General features: G+C 52.0%; 1 protein-coding gene across 1 annotated transcript; it reads left to right on the forward strand.

Annotated features, from left to right (window-relative positions):
• Positions 1-9652: 9652 nt before the first annotated feature.
• Positions 9653-12129, forward strand: CCL25 (C-C motif chemokine ligand 25). Its single transcript, XM_032628138.1, has 4 exons — positions 9653-9725; positions 11325-11442; positions 11518-11654; positions 11989-12129. The coding sequence occupies exons 1-4, from the start codon at positions 9653-9655 to the stop codon at positions 12120-12122; spliced, it is 462 nt and encodes a 153-aa protein (XP_032484029.1). The 3' UTR covers positions 12123-12129.
• The last annotated feature ends 2940 nt before the right edge of the window (positions 12130-15069 follow it).

The raw sequence follows: 15069 nt of genomic DNA on the forward strand, positions 1-15069 counted from the left end.
AGGCAGATTTACAGTTGTGGTTGCAGTATTCACTATTAACAGCTGAGGGATCAGGGCCAAATAGCGTGGCATTTAAAACACACATACACACTCAGCAACACGGCACGTGAGACAGAAGTGAAACTTGGGTCGCCCGATTTCTCACTAGAGCAGTTGTTCTCAGCAGGGGGCAGGGGAGACAGGGACTTTTGTCTAGGGGCATTTTGGGTTGTCACAACCAGGAAACAATGCTTAGCGGCATCTAGTGGGTGGTGGCCAGGGATGCTGTTCAATATCCTATAATGCACAGGACGGCCCTTGACAGCACAACACAAAACATAACACAAAAGTATCCAGACCCACAGGTCAGTAGCACTGGTGGTTCTAGGCTTCCATTTTCTTGGCTATTGAGGGTCCCCTGCAAGTCCCTATGAATTTTAGGATCCGCTTTTCCATTCTTGTGAAAAACAAAAATGGTCATTGATATTCCGATAGGGATTGCATTGAATCTCCTTCTATTCCTAGTTTGTTGAATTTTTTTTTAACGTAAAAGGGTGTTAGATTTTGTCAAATACTTTTTCTACAACAATTGAGGGGATCATTTTTCCTTCATCTTATTAATGTGGTGTATTAATTGACGGATTTTCATTTATTGAACCACCCTTGCATTCCTGTGATAAATCTACTTAGTCAAGTGTATAATCCTTTTAATGTTCTCCTGAATTTGGTTTGCTAGTATTTTTGTTGAGGATTTTTGCATCTATGTTCATTAGGATTATTGGTCTGTAGTTTTCTTGTGATGACTTTGTCTGGCTTTCGTATTAGGGTAATGCTGACCTCAGAGAATGAATGAGTTAGGAAATGTTCCCTCCTCTTTTTCCTGGGAAGAGTTTGAGAAGGATTGGTGTTAATTCTTCCTTAAATGTTTGGTAGAAGGAACCAGTGAAGCCATCTGGTCCTGGATTTTTCTTTGTTGGGAGGTTTTTGACTACTGACTCAATCTTCTTACTTGTTATAGGTCTTTTCAGATTTTCTATTTCTTCTTGAGTCAGTTTTGGTAGTTTGTTTTTAGCGGTTTGCCAGTTTCACTGAGGCTATCTAATGTGTTGGTGTGCCGTTGTTCATAGTATTCTCTTATAATCCTTTTTTATTTATTTCTAAAGCTCAGTAATGTCCCCACTTCTGTTTCTGACTTTATTTGGTTTTTTTTCTCTCTTCTGGGTCCCTGTTTTGCATCGTGTTAGCATTCCTCACGTGCTATGGCAACCCCTTTGTTAGAAAAAACAAAAATGAAAAATCTCCACGACAGTAGGCACCAGTCTGTCTTGTCACCGCTCTAACTACCCAACCTGGCACAGAGTAGACCTCGGTAAATATTTCCTGAGTTACTTCTTGCTGAGGTAGGGCATGAGAAGGATTGGGAAAGAGGCTGCCCCACAGCCCTCATGGGAAGACAGCCTGGTGACTGTGAGTCTTCTTGTGCCTGAGCTGATGCCCCTCCAGTGCATCTTCCACGTGACCTTGGCAGAGCTGTGACACAGGCCTGACCACAACCCTCCCTCTGGCTAAATCCCTCAGCAGCTCCCCAGCACCCTCTGATGAAGGTGGCCCTTCTTAGCTCAGCACATGAGGCCCTGAATAGCCTATCGCCTCCCACCTCATCTTCCACTATCCTCCCCCCCGCACCTCCAGTCCCCAGCTATCCTGAACGTGGCAGGTCTCTCTGGTGTCCTGCTCCATCTGGCCGCTAACACCTGCTTGTCTTTAGGTCTCCATTCAAGTTATTCCCCCTGGAGACCTGATAGGGTGCCCTCTGAACCCCTACAGCCTGCCTGTGAATGTTTTTCTAGAATGCTGACCATGTAGCCTTGCAGCATCCCACGAACATCTCCCCCACTAGCTGTGAGCCCCATGTGGGGAGTGATGCATCTGTTACCTGCCCTCTGTCTCCAACTCTCTGCATATCACTTGACACCTGTTGTATTTCTTTTTATTTTACTTATTTTAGTTTTTGGCTGTGCCGCACCACATGTGGGATCTTAGTTCCCAATCAGGGATCGAACCCATGCCCCCTGCATTGGAAGCACAGAGTCTTAACCACTGGACCACCAGGGAAGTCCCCCTTGACACCTGTTTTAAACTGTAAGCTTTATAATTATTCAGGTATGGTGAGGCCAACAGATCAGGAGACGATTGCCACTGAAAAGGCACTCTGTTACTCACAGAGCCCAGAAGGAGGGGGCGCACACTGTGCCATGCAGGGCCACATGGGGAGGCACCAGGGCCAGTCAGGAGGCAGAGGGAGCGAGGGGGAAATGTGGGCAAGAGGCTTTATTGTGGTTTCTGTGGGAAGGATTGAGTGAGGCAGGGTAAGCAGGCTTAGGACTGGCTAGTTTGAATAATTCCAGCAGGCTCTGGGGTACAGAGACTGTCCCTAGTTGTCTGGCACCTGGCCCTGGGGTGATCAGGGCTGGAGGATAGACGCCTGATAGACGAGGGGGTTAGGGTATGGGCTCTGGATTGTCTGGTTTGCATATGAAAGGTGCCCTTATAAGGAAGTCACTTACTATCTTTGGGAATCTGCTAGCCCTGGGAGGGATAGCACTTCCACGATCAGTAAGGCCCCGGCTGTCAAAACATCAGAATAAAAAACACATGCTGGGAGCACAGAGGATTCTTAAAGCAGTGAAATACTCTGTATGACACAATAATGGTGGGTACATGTCATTATACATTTGTCCAAACCCGTAGAATATACAACAGCAGGAGTGAACCCGAATGCAAACTATGGGCTTTGGATGGTAATGATGTGTCAGTTCATTAATGGTAACAAACATACCTCCGAGATGCGGCATGTCGATAATGGGGAAGGCAATGCATGTGTGGGAGCAGGGGCTATATGGTAAATCTCTGCACCTTCCCTTCAGTTTTGCTGGGAAAATTAAACTGCTTTAAACAAAAATGTCTTAATAAAAAATAAAAGGAAATGAAGCTAGAGGTAGAAAATATAGTAAGTTCAAGCACTGTAGTGACCACTCTACTCAATCCCAGCTCTACAACTTACTCGTCCTGTGCTGTTTCCGCATCCGTTAAAAGTGATACGAGTACCTTGCTCGTAAGAACGTTGAGGTTTAAATGAATTAATGTTTCATTTATAGTAGAATCCAACACATGCAAGCCTTACATGCACTGGCTATTTCTCCCAAAATATAACTGTTAGATGGTGTCTCACTTTGGTTACAGAAATAAATGTCTTGGGAGAGAAAGATGATACTTATAACGTAAACTCTAGGCCCGTCAACACAAAAATAGGTTACTTTTTCCTGTTACAGATCAATTTTTTGATCACTTTACATTATATTAAGTTCTAGTAACAAGTTTCCTGCCATCTTTTGTAAAGAGAGAAAGAGGAGGCAAATTGTATGAGGGGAAGCTTACATTCTACACCACTCTACTGGTAGAAGAGACAGGCTTAGGCTCTTATGGGAGGACCACAGAACCATTAGCAAAACATTCACGTGTTCACGTATCATAGACAGTGACTTAAGTTTATATCAGCTAGTGTTTTTCCTGAACCAAGGTAACTCAAATTTAAAATGTAGAACTTTAATGTACCCAACTGTACAAACTGCCAGAAACTATAAACTACTTTTCATTTTTAACATTTTGAAATCCTCATTCTCCTACAAACACAAAATGAAGCCAACAAGGAGAACCAATTCTTCATCATTTAAGTTTGTGAAACAGATCAAATGCTTTGTGGGCATAACCAAAGGTAAAACCTTCAGTAGCTTACATTTTGTTCATGACGAGGCCAGTGTATAAACACTACCTAAAAACATAGTAAATTTTTCCAAGAGTAACAATAAATATTAAACTAAAAAGAGTTAACAAGCATTCAACAGTTCTCAAACAAACAGATACTCATCAAAATGAGGGAAGTCTAATGTGTCATCTGCTAAAGGATTTAACGCTGAAGTAGAAAAAAACTCATCAAAAATACCAGTCTTCATAACAGCACCACTTCTATAGTGATTTGAATTAGTAGCTGAGTTACTAAGGTTTGAGGGTGGCAGTCTTGGGGGAGAATACTTTGCTAGGGACTCAGTACTGCAAAAACATGATGTGTCAAATTTACTCCCAAACCTCCCCCTCCCTTTTTTCCTGATTGCAAAAGTAACACATGTTTATTGTAAGGAAACCTGGGAGAATACAGGAAAACACCGAGAAGATTTCGGAGCACTCATCTTAACACTTAGTGGTAATAACTACTGCAAACATTTTCATATTTTTATGCATTTAGACTTTAAGAAATAAATTTGAGATTCTGTTGTACCTATTTGTTAATGATCTGTGTTAATGTTTAATGAGCATTTTTCCATCTTAGTTTTTGACAACTTTTAGATAGCTATATAATGTTACATTGTGTGTATTACCACTGTTTCACCAATTTATATTTTGAGGTGATTTGTATTGTTTTGGTATTGTTAATTATCCTTATTGATAAAAATTTTCACAGAAAAATAAATAAATAAAAGGAAAAAGAAACAATGTAAAATTTCGAATTGACTCTAACCTGTGGCTGGAGATGCATTCTCCAATAAGATAGACACCAGCCACGTGTGGCTATTTAGCACTTGAGACGTACTGGAAATGTACAGTAAGCCATGTTTTGAAGACTTAAAAGGGAAAATATCTCATAAATCATTTTGATTTGATTATATGTTAAAATGATGTTATCTTGGATAGGGTTAAATAAAATACATCATTGAAAACAAACCCAAAAAGACACACTTAATACAGCACCCAAGCAGTATATGTGGAATGGAGTCCGACCTGGACTTGGAATCTGACCCCCCGCTTACTTAGGTAAATTAACCTCTCTGGACTTCAGCTGATTGTTTTTGTCCGTGTCAAGTGGGGATAGATATGAATCCCATAGGGTTTGCTGTCACTTCAAGTCACTTTCTTCAGAGGAGCCCAACCCATCCCCGGCATCTCCCTGTCACGCCCTGCTTCGCTATTTGCTACCTGTGTTCTGCACTGCTTACCCTGGTACCCAGCCCAGTACCTGGCATACAGCAGGCACGCGCTACATGTCTGTTGAATGAATGAGATAACAAATGGCCCCAAACAGGTATCTGGTGAGGATCAGTGACATCACCGTCAACTTCCATGCCTGGGACACATCTCCTTGCTCACTGCAGTCACCCCAGGACTTAGCACGTGGCTGGTATGTAAGAGGTGCCCAGAAAACCTGTGTGGAGGGTGTGAGTGGAGCTCAGTAGCTTCAAAGAGGAACTCACAACCCTATGGGACCCTCTCCTCAGGGCTCACCACCCTTGCCCCCTGTGTCACCCTTGCCCCTGCCCCGGCCCCAGCTGGCTCAGTCCCCACATGTCCAGTAGGAGCAGAAGAAGCATAAGGACCGAGGCCAAGGCCACGACCAGTGCTGGTAGCCCAAGTTCCCCACCCAGGTCCCCTGGAACACAGAGGCAGCTGGTCAATCTGGGGAGGGAAGCCCCTCAAGGCCGGCCTTTCAGGAGGCAGCTGGGCCATCCACATCGGGAACACAGTGAAATGGGCCCCACAGGGCCAGTCTAGAAACCAAGTCCCTGAAAGTCAGGCCAGAGGCTTGCAAGGCATCCTTAAAAAAAAAAAAAAAAAAAAAAAAAAACCACCAATTTTCCCTCCTTCCTCCAGTTGCCTGGTAACCACTCTGCATCAGGACCAGAGTGAAAGGCAGCTGGGTATGTCCAGGCCTGGCAGACAGGGCACCGGGGTCTGATATGCTCCCCATAAGATGCACAACTATGTAGAATTGTTGGGGGGTGGGTTTCCAGCTGCTTCTCTCAGAGGCCACCCGAGCTGGGCCCTGCAGGCACCGTAGGTTCAGGAGGGTGGTAGGCAGCACTGGGGTGGGGGTGGGGTGGGGGTCTGATGCAAAAGCAACTGCAGGAGGACCCCTACTTCAGCTGGTGGTGCTTCCTCAGCATCCTTTCTGATGAGCTCTGCTCAATGGCCTTCCCCCATTAGGGGACTGTCCCCCTTTCCTTCACAATATTTAAGAAATAAAAGTTGGATTTTCCTGGCCAAGAATAAAAAGTTAGAAGGGGGAATGACTTGGCCTCTCTATTTTATTTCATTTTGGATGTGCCGCGCGGCATGTGGGATCTTAGTTCCCTGACCAGGGATTGAACCCGCACCCCCTGCATTGGAAGTGTGGAGTCTTAACCACTGGACCGCCAGGGAAGTCCGACTTGGCCTCTCTGACCCTCGGTCTCCTTCTCTGTAAAAGTGGGTCAACCGTTGAGCACCTGGGAAGTTCCTCCAGCAGAGAAATGAGGGGGAGCCGGTATTCAGTCCGCCCCAGAGGAGCTCACTCCAAAGGCAGTAGTTGGAATTTCCCCTCACCAAGCCCACTGGCTGCCCCAGTCTGCAGTACAGCCATCTGTGTGCACCCACTAGAGGCACCCTGAGCTGAGCTGTGCCCTTGCCCACCCCTCCCCCACCCCGGGGGCACTGCAGCCTGCCCTGCAGTCCTTGGGGTGTGGTCAGCCCCTGCGTCTGGCTCAGCAGCAGGCTGGAGGCCACGCACAACGGCCCCATTCTCTGAGCTGCTGACCGGGAGGAAGCTTCTGTCCTCTGTGCCCGGTTCACACGTGCGGAGAACAGAGTCCCCTTGCTGGAAGCAGTTTACCCTTAATGCCTCCAGCAGCTGTAGGAATGAAGGCTTCCCCTCTCGCAATTTAGCCCTGACCGTGAAGCAACTGCGGTCCTCCGAACTCTGGGTTTCAACCCAGAGCCTTTAGTCCCTAAGCATCCCGTCCACTGCCGGGACACCTGGGTTCTGAGCCGGGTCCAAGAGCGCACAATCCCTGTCTGCCCCGCGCGCGTGCTGGTTCCTCTCACTCCTTCCTCCCCGTTAAGGCTGCCGGTGGGACAAATTGTGAGGTGCAGGGAGGTGGGCTCGCTCACGGTGCACCTCAGCCAAGGTTTCGTAACGCCACGTCTTGGCCGCTGACCGCTGGCGGGGCAGGCAGGGGCAGTGGGCCGCAGCGGGGAGGCTGGCCCCGGCCCGCCACGCCGCGTCCCCACGCCCTCAGCCACGCGGAGCCGCGTCCTGGCCCAGCCTTACCCACCCCGGGAGCAGCCACTGCCACCGGCACAGGACCGCGAGCCGAGCCGCCGAGTCTCCGCGGCTGTGGAGGGGCGGGGCGGGGCCCGTAAGCCCTGCCCTGGCCTAAGCCCCACAGAGAAAGCCCCGCCCCGGCGCCCAGTGCCTTTCATCAGGCCCCGCCCCCTGTGCTAAGCCCCACCCACCCGGCCAGACCCAGGGAGTGGGTGGCGTGCCCCACCCCCTGCCAGGGCCTCGTGGTGGAGCGCGAGAGATGAGAAAGCGGTACAAAGTGTCATAAATACTCAGGGTGGTCCATAGCTAAGGATGCGGACAATAAAAAGGTTAAAAGCAATCAGCTGCGAGCTCTCTGCAGAACCCCCTTCCCCTTCCCCGACACTCCCCACCCCACCACCCCAATCCCCACACCCCTGTTCCAGGTGGGCCGCGCTAACCCAGGAGAAAAAGAAACTACTTCTAGTTGTGTTTTGCTTTGCTTCCTGCCTGCGTGGTTACCTGGGGCTCCCTCTTTTCTTCCAAAACCAGAGCATTGCTTTATTGTGGTCGTTAATAACAGTTCTATTGAGATTATTCTCAATGTAATATTGGGGAAAATTCATGTTCCATACATTGCATGATAAATTTTTACATATTGAGATATAGGGAAGCCATTCTGGCTTATACATGAGTTAACTTGAATTTGATGCTACCTAAAATAGCCTGTTTGTGGCCTATCAAACATGCACTGCAGTCTGCTTTAATTATTAAAGAAAAGGGCACATTGACCAGAAGTAAAGAATGTCCATGTTAAAAATAAACATTAAAGCCCCACTTCCTGGGATGCCAGGGCTGGTCCTCCTTTGATGATAAGACTCCCTTCCAGGTGCCAAGGTCATACTGACTTGTTGTGTACATGCTGGTCTGTTTTTCTGAAACCTTGAAGAAATGTCTCCCTGACTTGTTTAATATTCTTTGTTCTGACAAGATATAAAACTGCCCTGAAAACCCTGCTTCTCTGGAGCAGTTTCTCAGAGTAATCTGGGAAGCGGGCTTCTGGGCTAGTCCTCAGTTTGGCTCAAATAAAACTTTCTATTCTTTTCTAAAAAATTAATTAATTAATTTGGGTTTTTTTGGCTGCGTTGGGTCTTCGTTGCTGCGTGCGGGCTTTCTCTAGTTGTGGCGAGCGGGGGCTACTCTTCATTGTGGTGCACGGGCTTCTCATTGCGGTGGCTTCTCTTGTTGAGGAGCACGGGCTCTAGGGCGCGCGGGCCTCAGTAGTTGTGGCTCGCGGACTCTAGAGAGCAGTAGTTGTGGCGCACGGGCTTAGTTGCTCCGTGGCATGTGGCATGTGGGATTGAACCCATGTCCCCTGCATTGGCAGGTGGACTCTTAACCACTGTGCCACCAGGGAAGTCCCCAAACTCCTTTCTAATCTTAATATTGATTATCTTCGCCAACATCACCCATTGAAAGTGTACCATTCTGTGGTGTTTACTATATTCACAGAGTCCCTTGACCATCACCACCATCTAATTTCAGAGCAAAAAGAAATCCATACCTTCCCTTTTGCCCTCACCCCCCCATTCTCCCCTCCTCCCAGCCCATGGCAACAACTGATTTTACTTTCTATTTCTATGGTTTGCCTGTTCTCAAAAACAAGGCTTTTCTGTGACACGATAAGTCATCCCATTGTGTGGAAGGAGAGAAAAATGCGGTGAAATCAGGGCCCCATGGGAACAGGCGGCTTGGGAGTGGGGAGCAGAGGTGGAGACTTTCCCCCTGCTCTAGGCTGCCTGGGTCCTGCCCCTGGGAAGCCAGTATCCACCTAGAGGTGTAGCAAGAGAGAGGCCGGGACAAGGAGGAGAAAGGACCCTCCAGGGAGAAAGCCGGGGTGCTGGCTGAGGGGCCTGGGATAGGGGGCACGTGAGCCTTCAAGGCGGCTCGTTGAGGTCAAGGCTGTGACTGTCCACCTGCATCCGTCCACCTCTCATCACTGAAGGAGCCAAATCCCTGTCCGTCCGTTCCCCCCCCCCACCCCGCCCCGTCCGAGTACTTAGTTGAAGGTGTCATTGTTTTCTGCCCAGCTCTTTGATTTGGGTCCTTTTGCCCCTCGCACCCAACTTCCAACAGGTGCATCCTGACATTGGAGAGAGGAGCTAGAAAGACATGGGGAGAACAGAGGAGGGCAGGGCGGGAGGGAGAAGCCGGGAGGTGTAGTGGGAGAGGAGGTGGGGAGGGAGCGGCAGGGCGGGGCTCCATCTATAAAGGGTGAAGCCTGCTGGCGTGGCAGGCAGGAGAGCTTGGGTCCACTCCAGCAGGTACCGGCTCCAGGGACCCCACTGGCTTTGGTGAGTCCTCCCCCCGAGACCAGCAGCAGGTCCGTCCAGCACACTTGTCCCCACCCTATGCCACCTGCCTCCCTTGCAGAGGGCCCTGGCTCGAGACGGGGGTGCTCCCAGTGCCTGCCACTGTCCATGTTGGGTCCTCATCAACCACCTACCCCCCCACTTCCTAGTTAACCCTCAAGGCACCGGAGGAGGAAGACCAGCCTGCACTATGAATCCATGGCTCCTGGTCTGCCTGGTGGCCTGCTTCGTGGGTGCCTGGGCTCCCACTGTCCACGCTCAAGGTACTATCTCAGACAATACCTACCCTCCCCCCTGGAGTCCCCCTGTCCCCATCCTTCTTGTGCCTCCCCTGCCATGTGCCTGTCTCCTCCTCCAGAAGCCTCCCCCATCCCTTCACCACTGAATTCATTCTCGGGTGGACAGCTCCCCCCAGCAGGCATGCAAAAACTCCCAGCATTTGTGCAGCTCCTTGGGGGTGCATGGTCCTCAGCCCCTCCTTTCAGAGCCCTGGGTGCCTCCTCCACAGTCCAGGACCCAAGGCCTCCCTCTGGACTCCAGCCAGTCCAGGGACTGCGGGCAGCGGGGCCGCTTACCCCCAGGGACACACTGCAGTGACCTGAACCTGCAGAGCCAGGGGTAGGAGTTGAGATCAGAACCTGGGAGACCAACAAACATGAGTCTCCATCTCAGCTTCCCCTACTCCGGCTACCTGTGCGGTCCGGCTGAGAGTTGCTACTCAGCGTTTATGAGCCCCAGTTTCCTCATCTGCAAAGTGGGGCTCCAAACTCCTGTTACAGAGATGGGACGTGAGGATCCGATGGGCTGATTCCCGCAAAACTCTTGACCCAGTGCCCGGCAGCAGCACTGATAACCATTACTGTTATCAATGGGGAATTCTTCTCCTGCCCTCCCTAGCTTAGGCATTTGATGATATTAGTGACCAAAGGTTATTCTGACTGCCCCCAGTGTCCCCCAGCTCTGCCGCTGCGTTCTGCATCCCGCTGGGCCGGAGGAGGCAGCTGAGCCCCAGCAGCTGGCCAAGCAGGGCCCCTGGCCAGGTGGAAGCCCCATGGCCCCACCCACCTGCCCCTCATTAGCTCTGAGAGGCCCTAGCCCTGCCCCCAGCAGACCTTACCCTTTGCCCAGGAGGGGACTGGGCTTCGTTCCCATTGTCCTGCTATTAGAGGTCCATTTCAGGCGCCAGGCCCAGCCTCGGCCCATTGATCCTGGGGCCAGCGGGGCCCTCAGCCCCGGGGAACTACCTGCCGGGCACTGCAACACGGGGTCCATCTGACTCCACTGCCCCTTGCTCTCAGGGTCAAGGTGGGGGATGGAGGGAGCCTCCAAGCCCTCCCCACGGCCCTCCCAGAACTGAGATGTGGCCCCTGGAGGCACGGGTGGGCAGAGGGACAGATCCCAGAGGACCCTGAAGGCCCAGCACCGTCTCCACGTTAATTCATCCTCTGCTCATTCCACCTGCTCATTCTTCTAGAACCTTCTGGCACCACCACCTCCTCCTCGTCCAACCATGCCCCCCTCCCCTTCTCAGGGCGCTGCACCCCCTCCTTGCCCTCCGCCCCAGAGTAGGAATGGAAATGGCCTTGGTCCCCCATTTATTTCGTGGTCCTGGGCCCTACCCAGCAGGGGCCTGCGGGGCCCTTTCCAACTCCTGCTTCCTGCCCCCTTATCAAGGACCAAAGGTGAGCCGAACGGCCTCCTTACCGTCTGGGCTGTCCCCGGGCCTCCACAGGGCATGGGAGGGTTGTGGTGTGCACGCGGGCTCGCGGGTGCCCAAGGCTGTGGGCGTTCCTGAAGAGCGCATGCGCAGCCGCACACGCACGTGTAGAGATGCGAGTCTCTGGGCGGCTGTGTGGTCGCAGGTGCTTTTGAGGACTGCTGCCTGGCTTACCACGGCCCAGCAAGACGGTCCATGCTCCGGTACGCCCAGAGTTACCATCGCCAGGACGTGAGCGGGAGCTGCAACCTGCCTGCGGTGATGTGAGTGGGACCATGGGGGAGGGGGTGGGGACTCTCACGCAACTTCGCTCCCCGCTTACACCCCCATCCCTGCAGATTCTTCTTCCCCCAGAAAAACAAGATGGTGTGTGGGAAGCCAAGGGCCAGGTGGGTGCAGATTGGGATGAAGATCCTGGATGCTCGGAAGAAGACCCATTTAAAGCCCCACCACGGCACCCGGAGAAACTTCCAGGGTGGGTGAGACCCCAGCCCAGCATCTAAGGGGCCGACCCTCCCTGCTGCGGGCCCCTGAGCTTCTCAACCCCCAAAGGAGGGGATGGCAGGCCAGCATCTGACAGCTGCCTGCACCCCAAAAAGAGTCAGTGGCTTGTGAGTGGGAGGCTTGAGTGAACATGCAGCTCTTTTAGTCAAGACACTTTCAATTGCTAGAGATGGAAAATTCAAGCAAATGGGAAACTCATTGGCTCAAATAACCACCCACTGGGCGGCATCAGGCTGGGCTGGATCCACGTAATCCAAAGGTATTGGTGGAGCTCTTATCTATTTCTCTTGCCTTCTCTCTGACAGTCCCTCACTCTGGGGTGAGGAAGTTGAGCTCTGGAAACTCCACACTACCATTGTCGAAGTTTAGCAGTCCCACCAGAAGCAGCAACAGGAAAACCTCCCTCCTGAGAACAGCTAATCCAGGTCAGGACTCTTGAGCATGTGACCATTCCTCCCCTCATCACTGCTGAGGAATGAGGGCTCCTGATCAGCCCAGACTGGGTCAGGGGACTCACCTCCAGGACCACGGAGGTCTGGCTCTGTGGTCAGCCCCACAGATTCGCATGGGGGGGGGGTCCTAGGGGGCTGTTCATTATTACCCTGCTCCGGCCCAGGGGGCTTCGGCAAGTGCTGAAATGAAACGCCAAGTGTGTGGACTGAAAACTTCAGGGCCCCTGACTCCACTCCAGCGTCCCCTCCCCTGCCGATCCGCCCCGTCCCTCCTGCAGGACCATGAGCCCGCACTTCTCTAGGATCAGCCAGCACGAGATGGGCTGGACCTCTGTATGCCACAGTTATCACCCTGCAGCCTCAGCTGCCCCAGCCCCTCTGTGCTTCAGGGCAAATCTCAGTCCCCGCACCTGAGGCTGCATCAGTTCCCTCCCTGTCACCCCTGCTACCTCCGGCTCCTCAGATAGCTGGAACAAGGGAGCTCTGTTATTTCAAGCCCCGTGCCTACTCCAGGCACCAGAGTCACACCTGCCTGGGCAACGATTCTTGGAAAGAACCATCACTATAGTTGCCTACCTGTAGGGACACACCTGCCTGTGTCCCTCTGGGTCTTTGCAAAGCTTCAGTTCTCTCCCCGGATGTGCTTCTCTGTAACTTTTAAATAAACCATTGGTGGGATGTCATTCCTGTCTCTGTCACCTTTCGCTGTGGGGTGCGAGTCCCCAGCCTGTGTTGAAACCCACGTGATCCCCTCCCACCCCAGGATCTGTGCTCTCAGCCTGGGTGCTGAGCACTGGGGCCTGGGGCCAGGGTGCAGACTCAAAGGAACTTCCAGGCCCCACTACACTGTATGGGTACCCAGAGCAGATGCCATAAACTCTCTGAGCCTTGGTTTCCCCGCTGTGAAACAGAGGTGATAACACTGCCTGCCTCATACAAGTCTGTGGGGGCTAAATACACTGCCGTTTGTGACATACAGCACACGCACAAGCTACATGTTAACACAGTATCCCATCCACTGAGCTCAGCCATCAAATTCAATAGATCCAGTCCAACCTGGAGCCAGGACACTGGCATGGCTGCCCAACTTTGAATCTGGTTCTTCTACCTGTAATCTGGTGTCACCTCGGCCAAGTCATTTAACCTCTCTGAGCCTCAGTTTTCCTATCTGTAAAATGGGGATGAGAATAACAGTATCTATTCCATGGGGTCATAGTGATGATGTAATAAGGAAGAACTTTTTTTTTTTGGCGGTACGCGGGCCTCTCACTGTTGTGGCCTCTCCCGTTGCGGAGCACAGGCTCCGGACGCGCAGGCTCAGCGGCCATGGCTCACGGGCCCAGCCGCTCCGCGGCATGTGGGATCCTCCCGGACCGGGGCATGAACCTGTGTCCCCTGCATCGGCAGGCGGACTCTCAACCACTGTGCCACCAGGGAAGCCCAGGAAGAACTTTTATATTCTATTACAAGTTAATCACTAAAGGGATGTTGCCTATAAGCTTAAATTATACATAATGGCCCATCTTGGGCCAGGAACCCTGCTTCCCAGGTAGTGAGCACTAAGCTAAAATACCTTTGTTTAGCTCACAGGAAACATCCAGGCCAGGCCCACCTGTGAATGTCTGCAGGAAAAAATGAACACATCCCCTCCAGAAGCTGACCAGAACAAGGAAATTGGTTTGACTTTACTCCCTCCCCTTTTAGTATAAAAGAAGCCTGAATTCTAACTCAGGCAAGATGGTTCTTTGGGGCACGAGTCCACCACCTTCTCGGTTTGCTGGCTTTCCGAATAAAGTCGCTATTCCTTGTCCCAACAACTTGTCTCTCGATTTACTGGCCTGTCATGTGGCGAGTAGTATGAGCTAGGACTCAGTCACAAGGACTGAATGGGTCAGTAATTGTACAATGCTTAGAATGGTGCCTGGTACATAGTATGGGGTCAGAAATCATAAGCCATTATTATCAGTAATGGTGAACCCACAAGGGATCCAATGGTTGCCACTTGCAGCCTGGCTTTGTGCCAAACTCCCAGGTCTGAAGTTGGTAGAACCTACCTGCACCCTGGGATGGTGTCCCCCACCCCCAGGTGCAGGATGGTCTTCACCCACCTCTCCCGTACGCACATCCTCTTCAGAACCCTAGGCAGAAGTGCATCCTTTCCAAAGCTGCTGCCCTCCTGGGAGCCTTGCCCGGCCCTGCCAAGGGCAGCGTCTACTTACTGCCAGAACCTGCCGAGGGACAGACTTAACCCAAAATAACTTTATTGTTGTCTCTGCTCCCCATAGAAAAGCATCCTCAGAACCCTAGCCCAGCTCCCCGTGGGAATGAACATGGCTGCATGTCAGCAACTCTGGCTGGGGCCCCGTGGGCCCTTCTGCTGGGAGGGACGAGCCCTAGGCCCACCCTAGCCACCCGTTCCCATGTCCCGCCAACCCCCAGGGCTGAGCCCCCGTGCAGTGCAGAAGTTTAAGCCCGAGACGGACCAGATACAGTGAAACCCAGGGCCCTCCTTGACCCTGGCTGAAGTGGAGGGGGCACGCCACAGCAGCTGCCAGCTGTCTCCAGGAAACACCGAATGGTGGGGTCCCTCGGATAGAGGCTGGGCTCGCTTGAGGTCATAGGATAGCATTTCGCTCTTCCTGAGTTTTGGGGTTCCACCTGGTCGGCCACTGCCACCGGGGATTGATCCCTCCCAGCTCTAGTATTTCCCGCCTCTGGAGAGGAGGACCGCATGGGGACCCTGGGGCCCATCGACACCAGGGCTTGTCAAGGGTCTCCCGGGGGCGGGGTGGGGGTGGGTGGGGCAGGGGTGTAGCAAACAGAGTGACATCCTGTGGAAGGAGGCGGGGGGTGGGGGTGGTGCCCAGGTGGTGAGTCTGGGAAGCGGGCTGCAGAGGGGCCTGGGGCCAGGTGTGAGGCGTGGGTGCCTCTGGA

Source organism: Phocoena sinus, chromosome 3, assembly GCF_008692025.1.
Source record: "Phocoena sinus isolate mPhoSin1 chromosome 3, mPhoSin1.pri, whole genome shotgun sequence".
Taxonomy (NCBI): domain Eukaryota; kingdom Metazoa; phylum Chordata; class Mammalia; order Artiodactyla; family Phocoenidae; genus Phocoena; species Phocoena sinus.

Bases quoted from the DNA above. Each gene is read 5' to 3' on its own strand.
- CCL25 (XM_032628138.1), top strand. From the start codon at position 9,653: ATGAATCCATGGCTCCTGGTCTGCCTGGTGGCCTGCTTCGTGGGTGCC. The intron at 9,726-11,324 runs GTACTATCTCAG...GTGTGGTCGCAG, and splicing joins TCCCACTGTCCACGCTCAAG to GTGCTTTTGAGGACTGCTGC. The intron at 11,443-11,517 runs GTGAGTGGGACC...CCATCCCTGCAG, and splicing joins TGCAACCTGCCTGCGGTGAT to ATTCTTCTTCCCCCAGAAAA.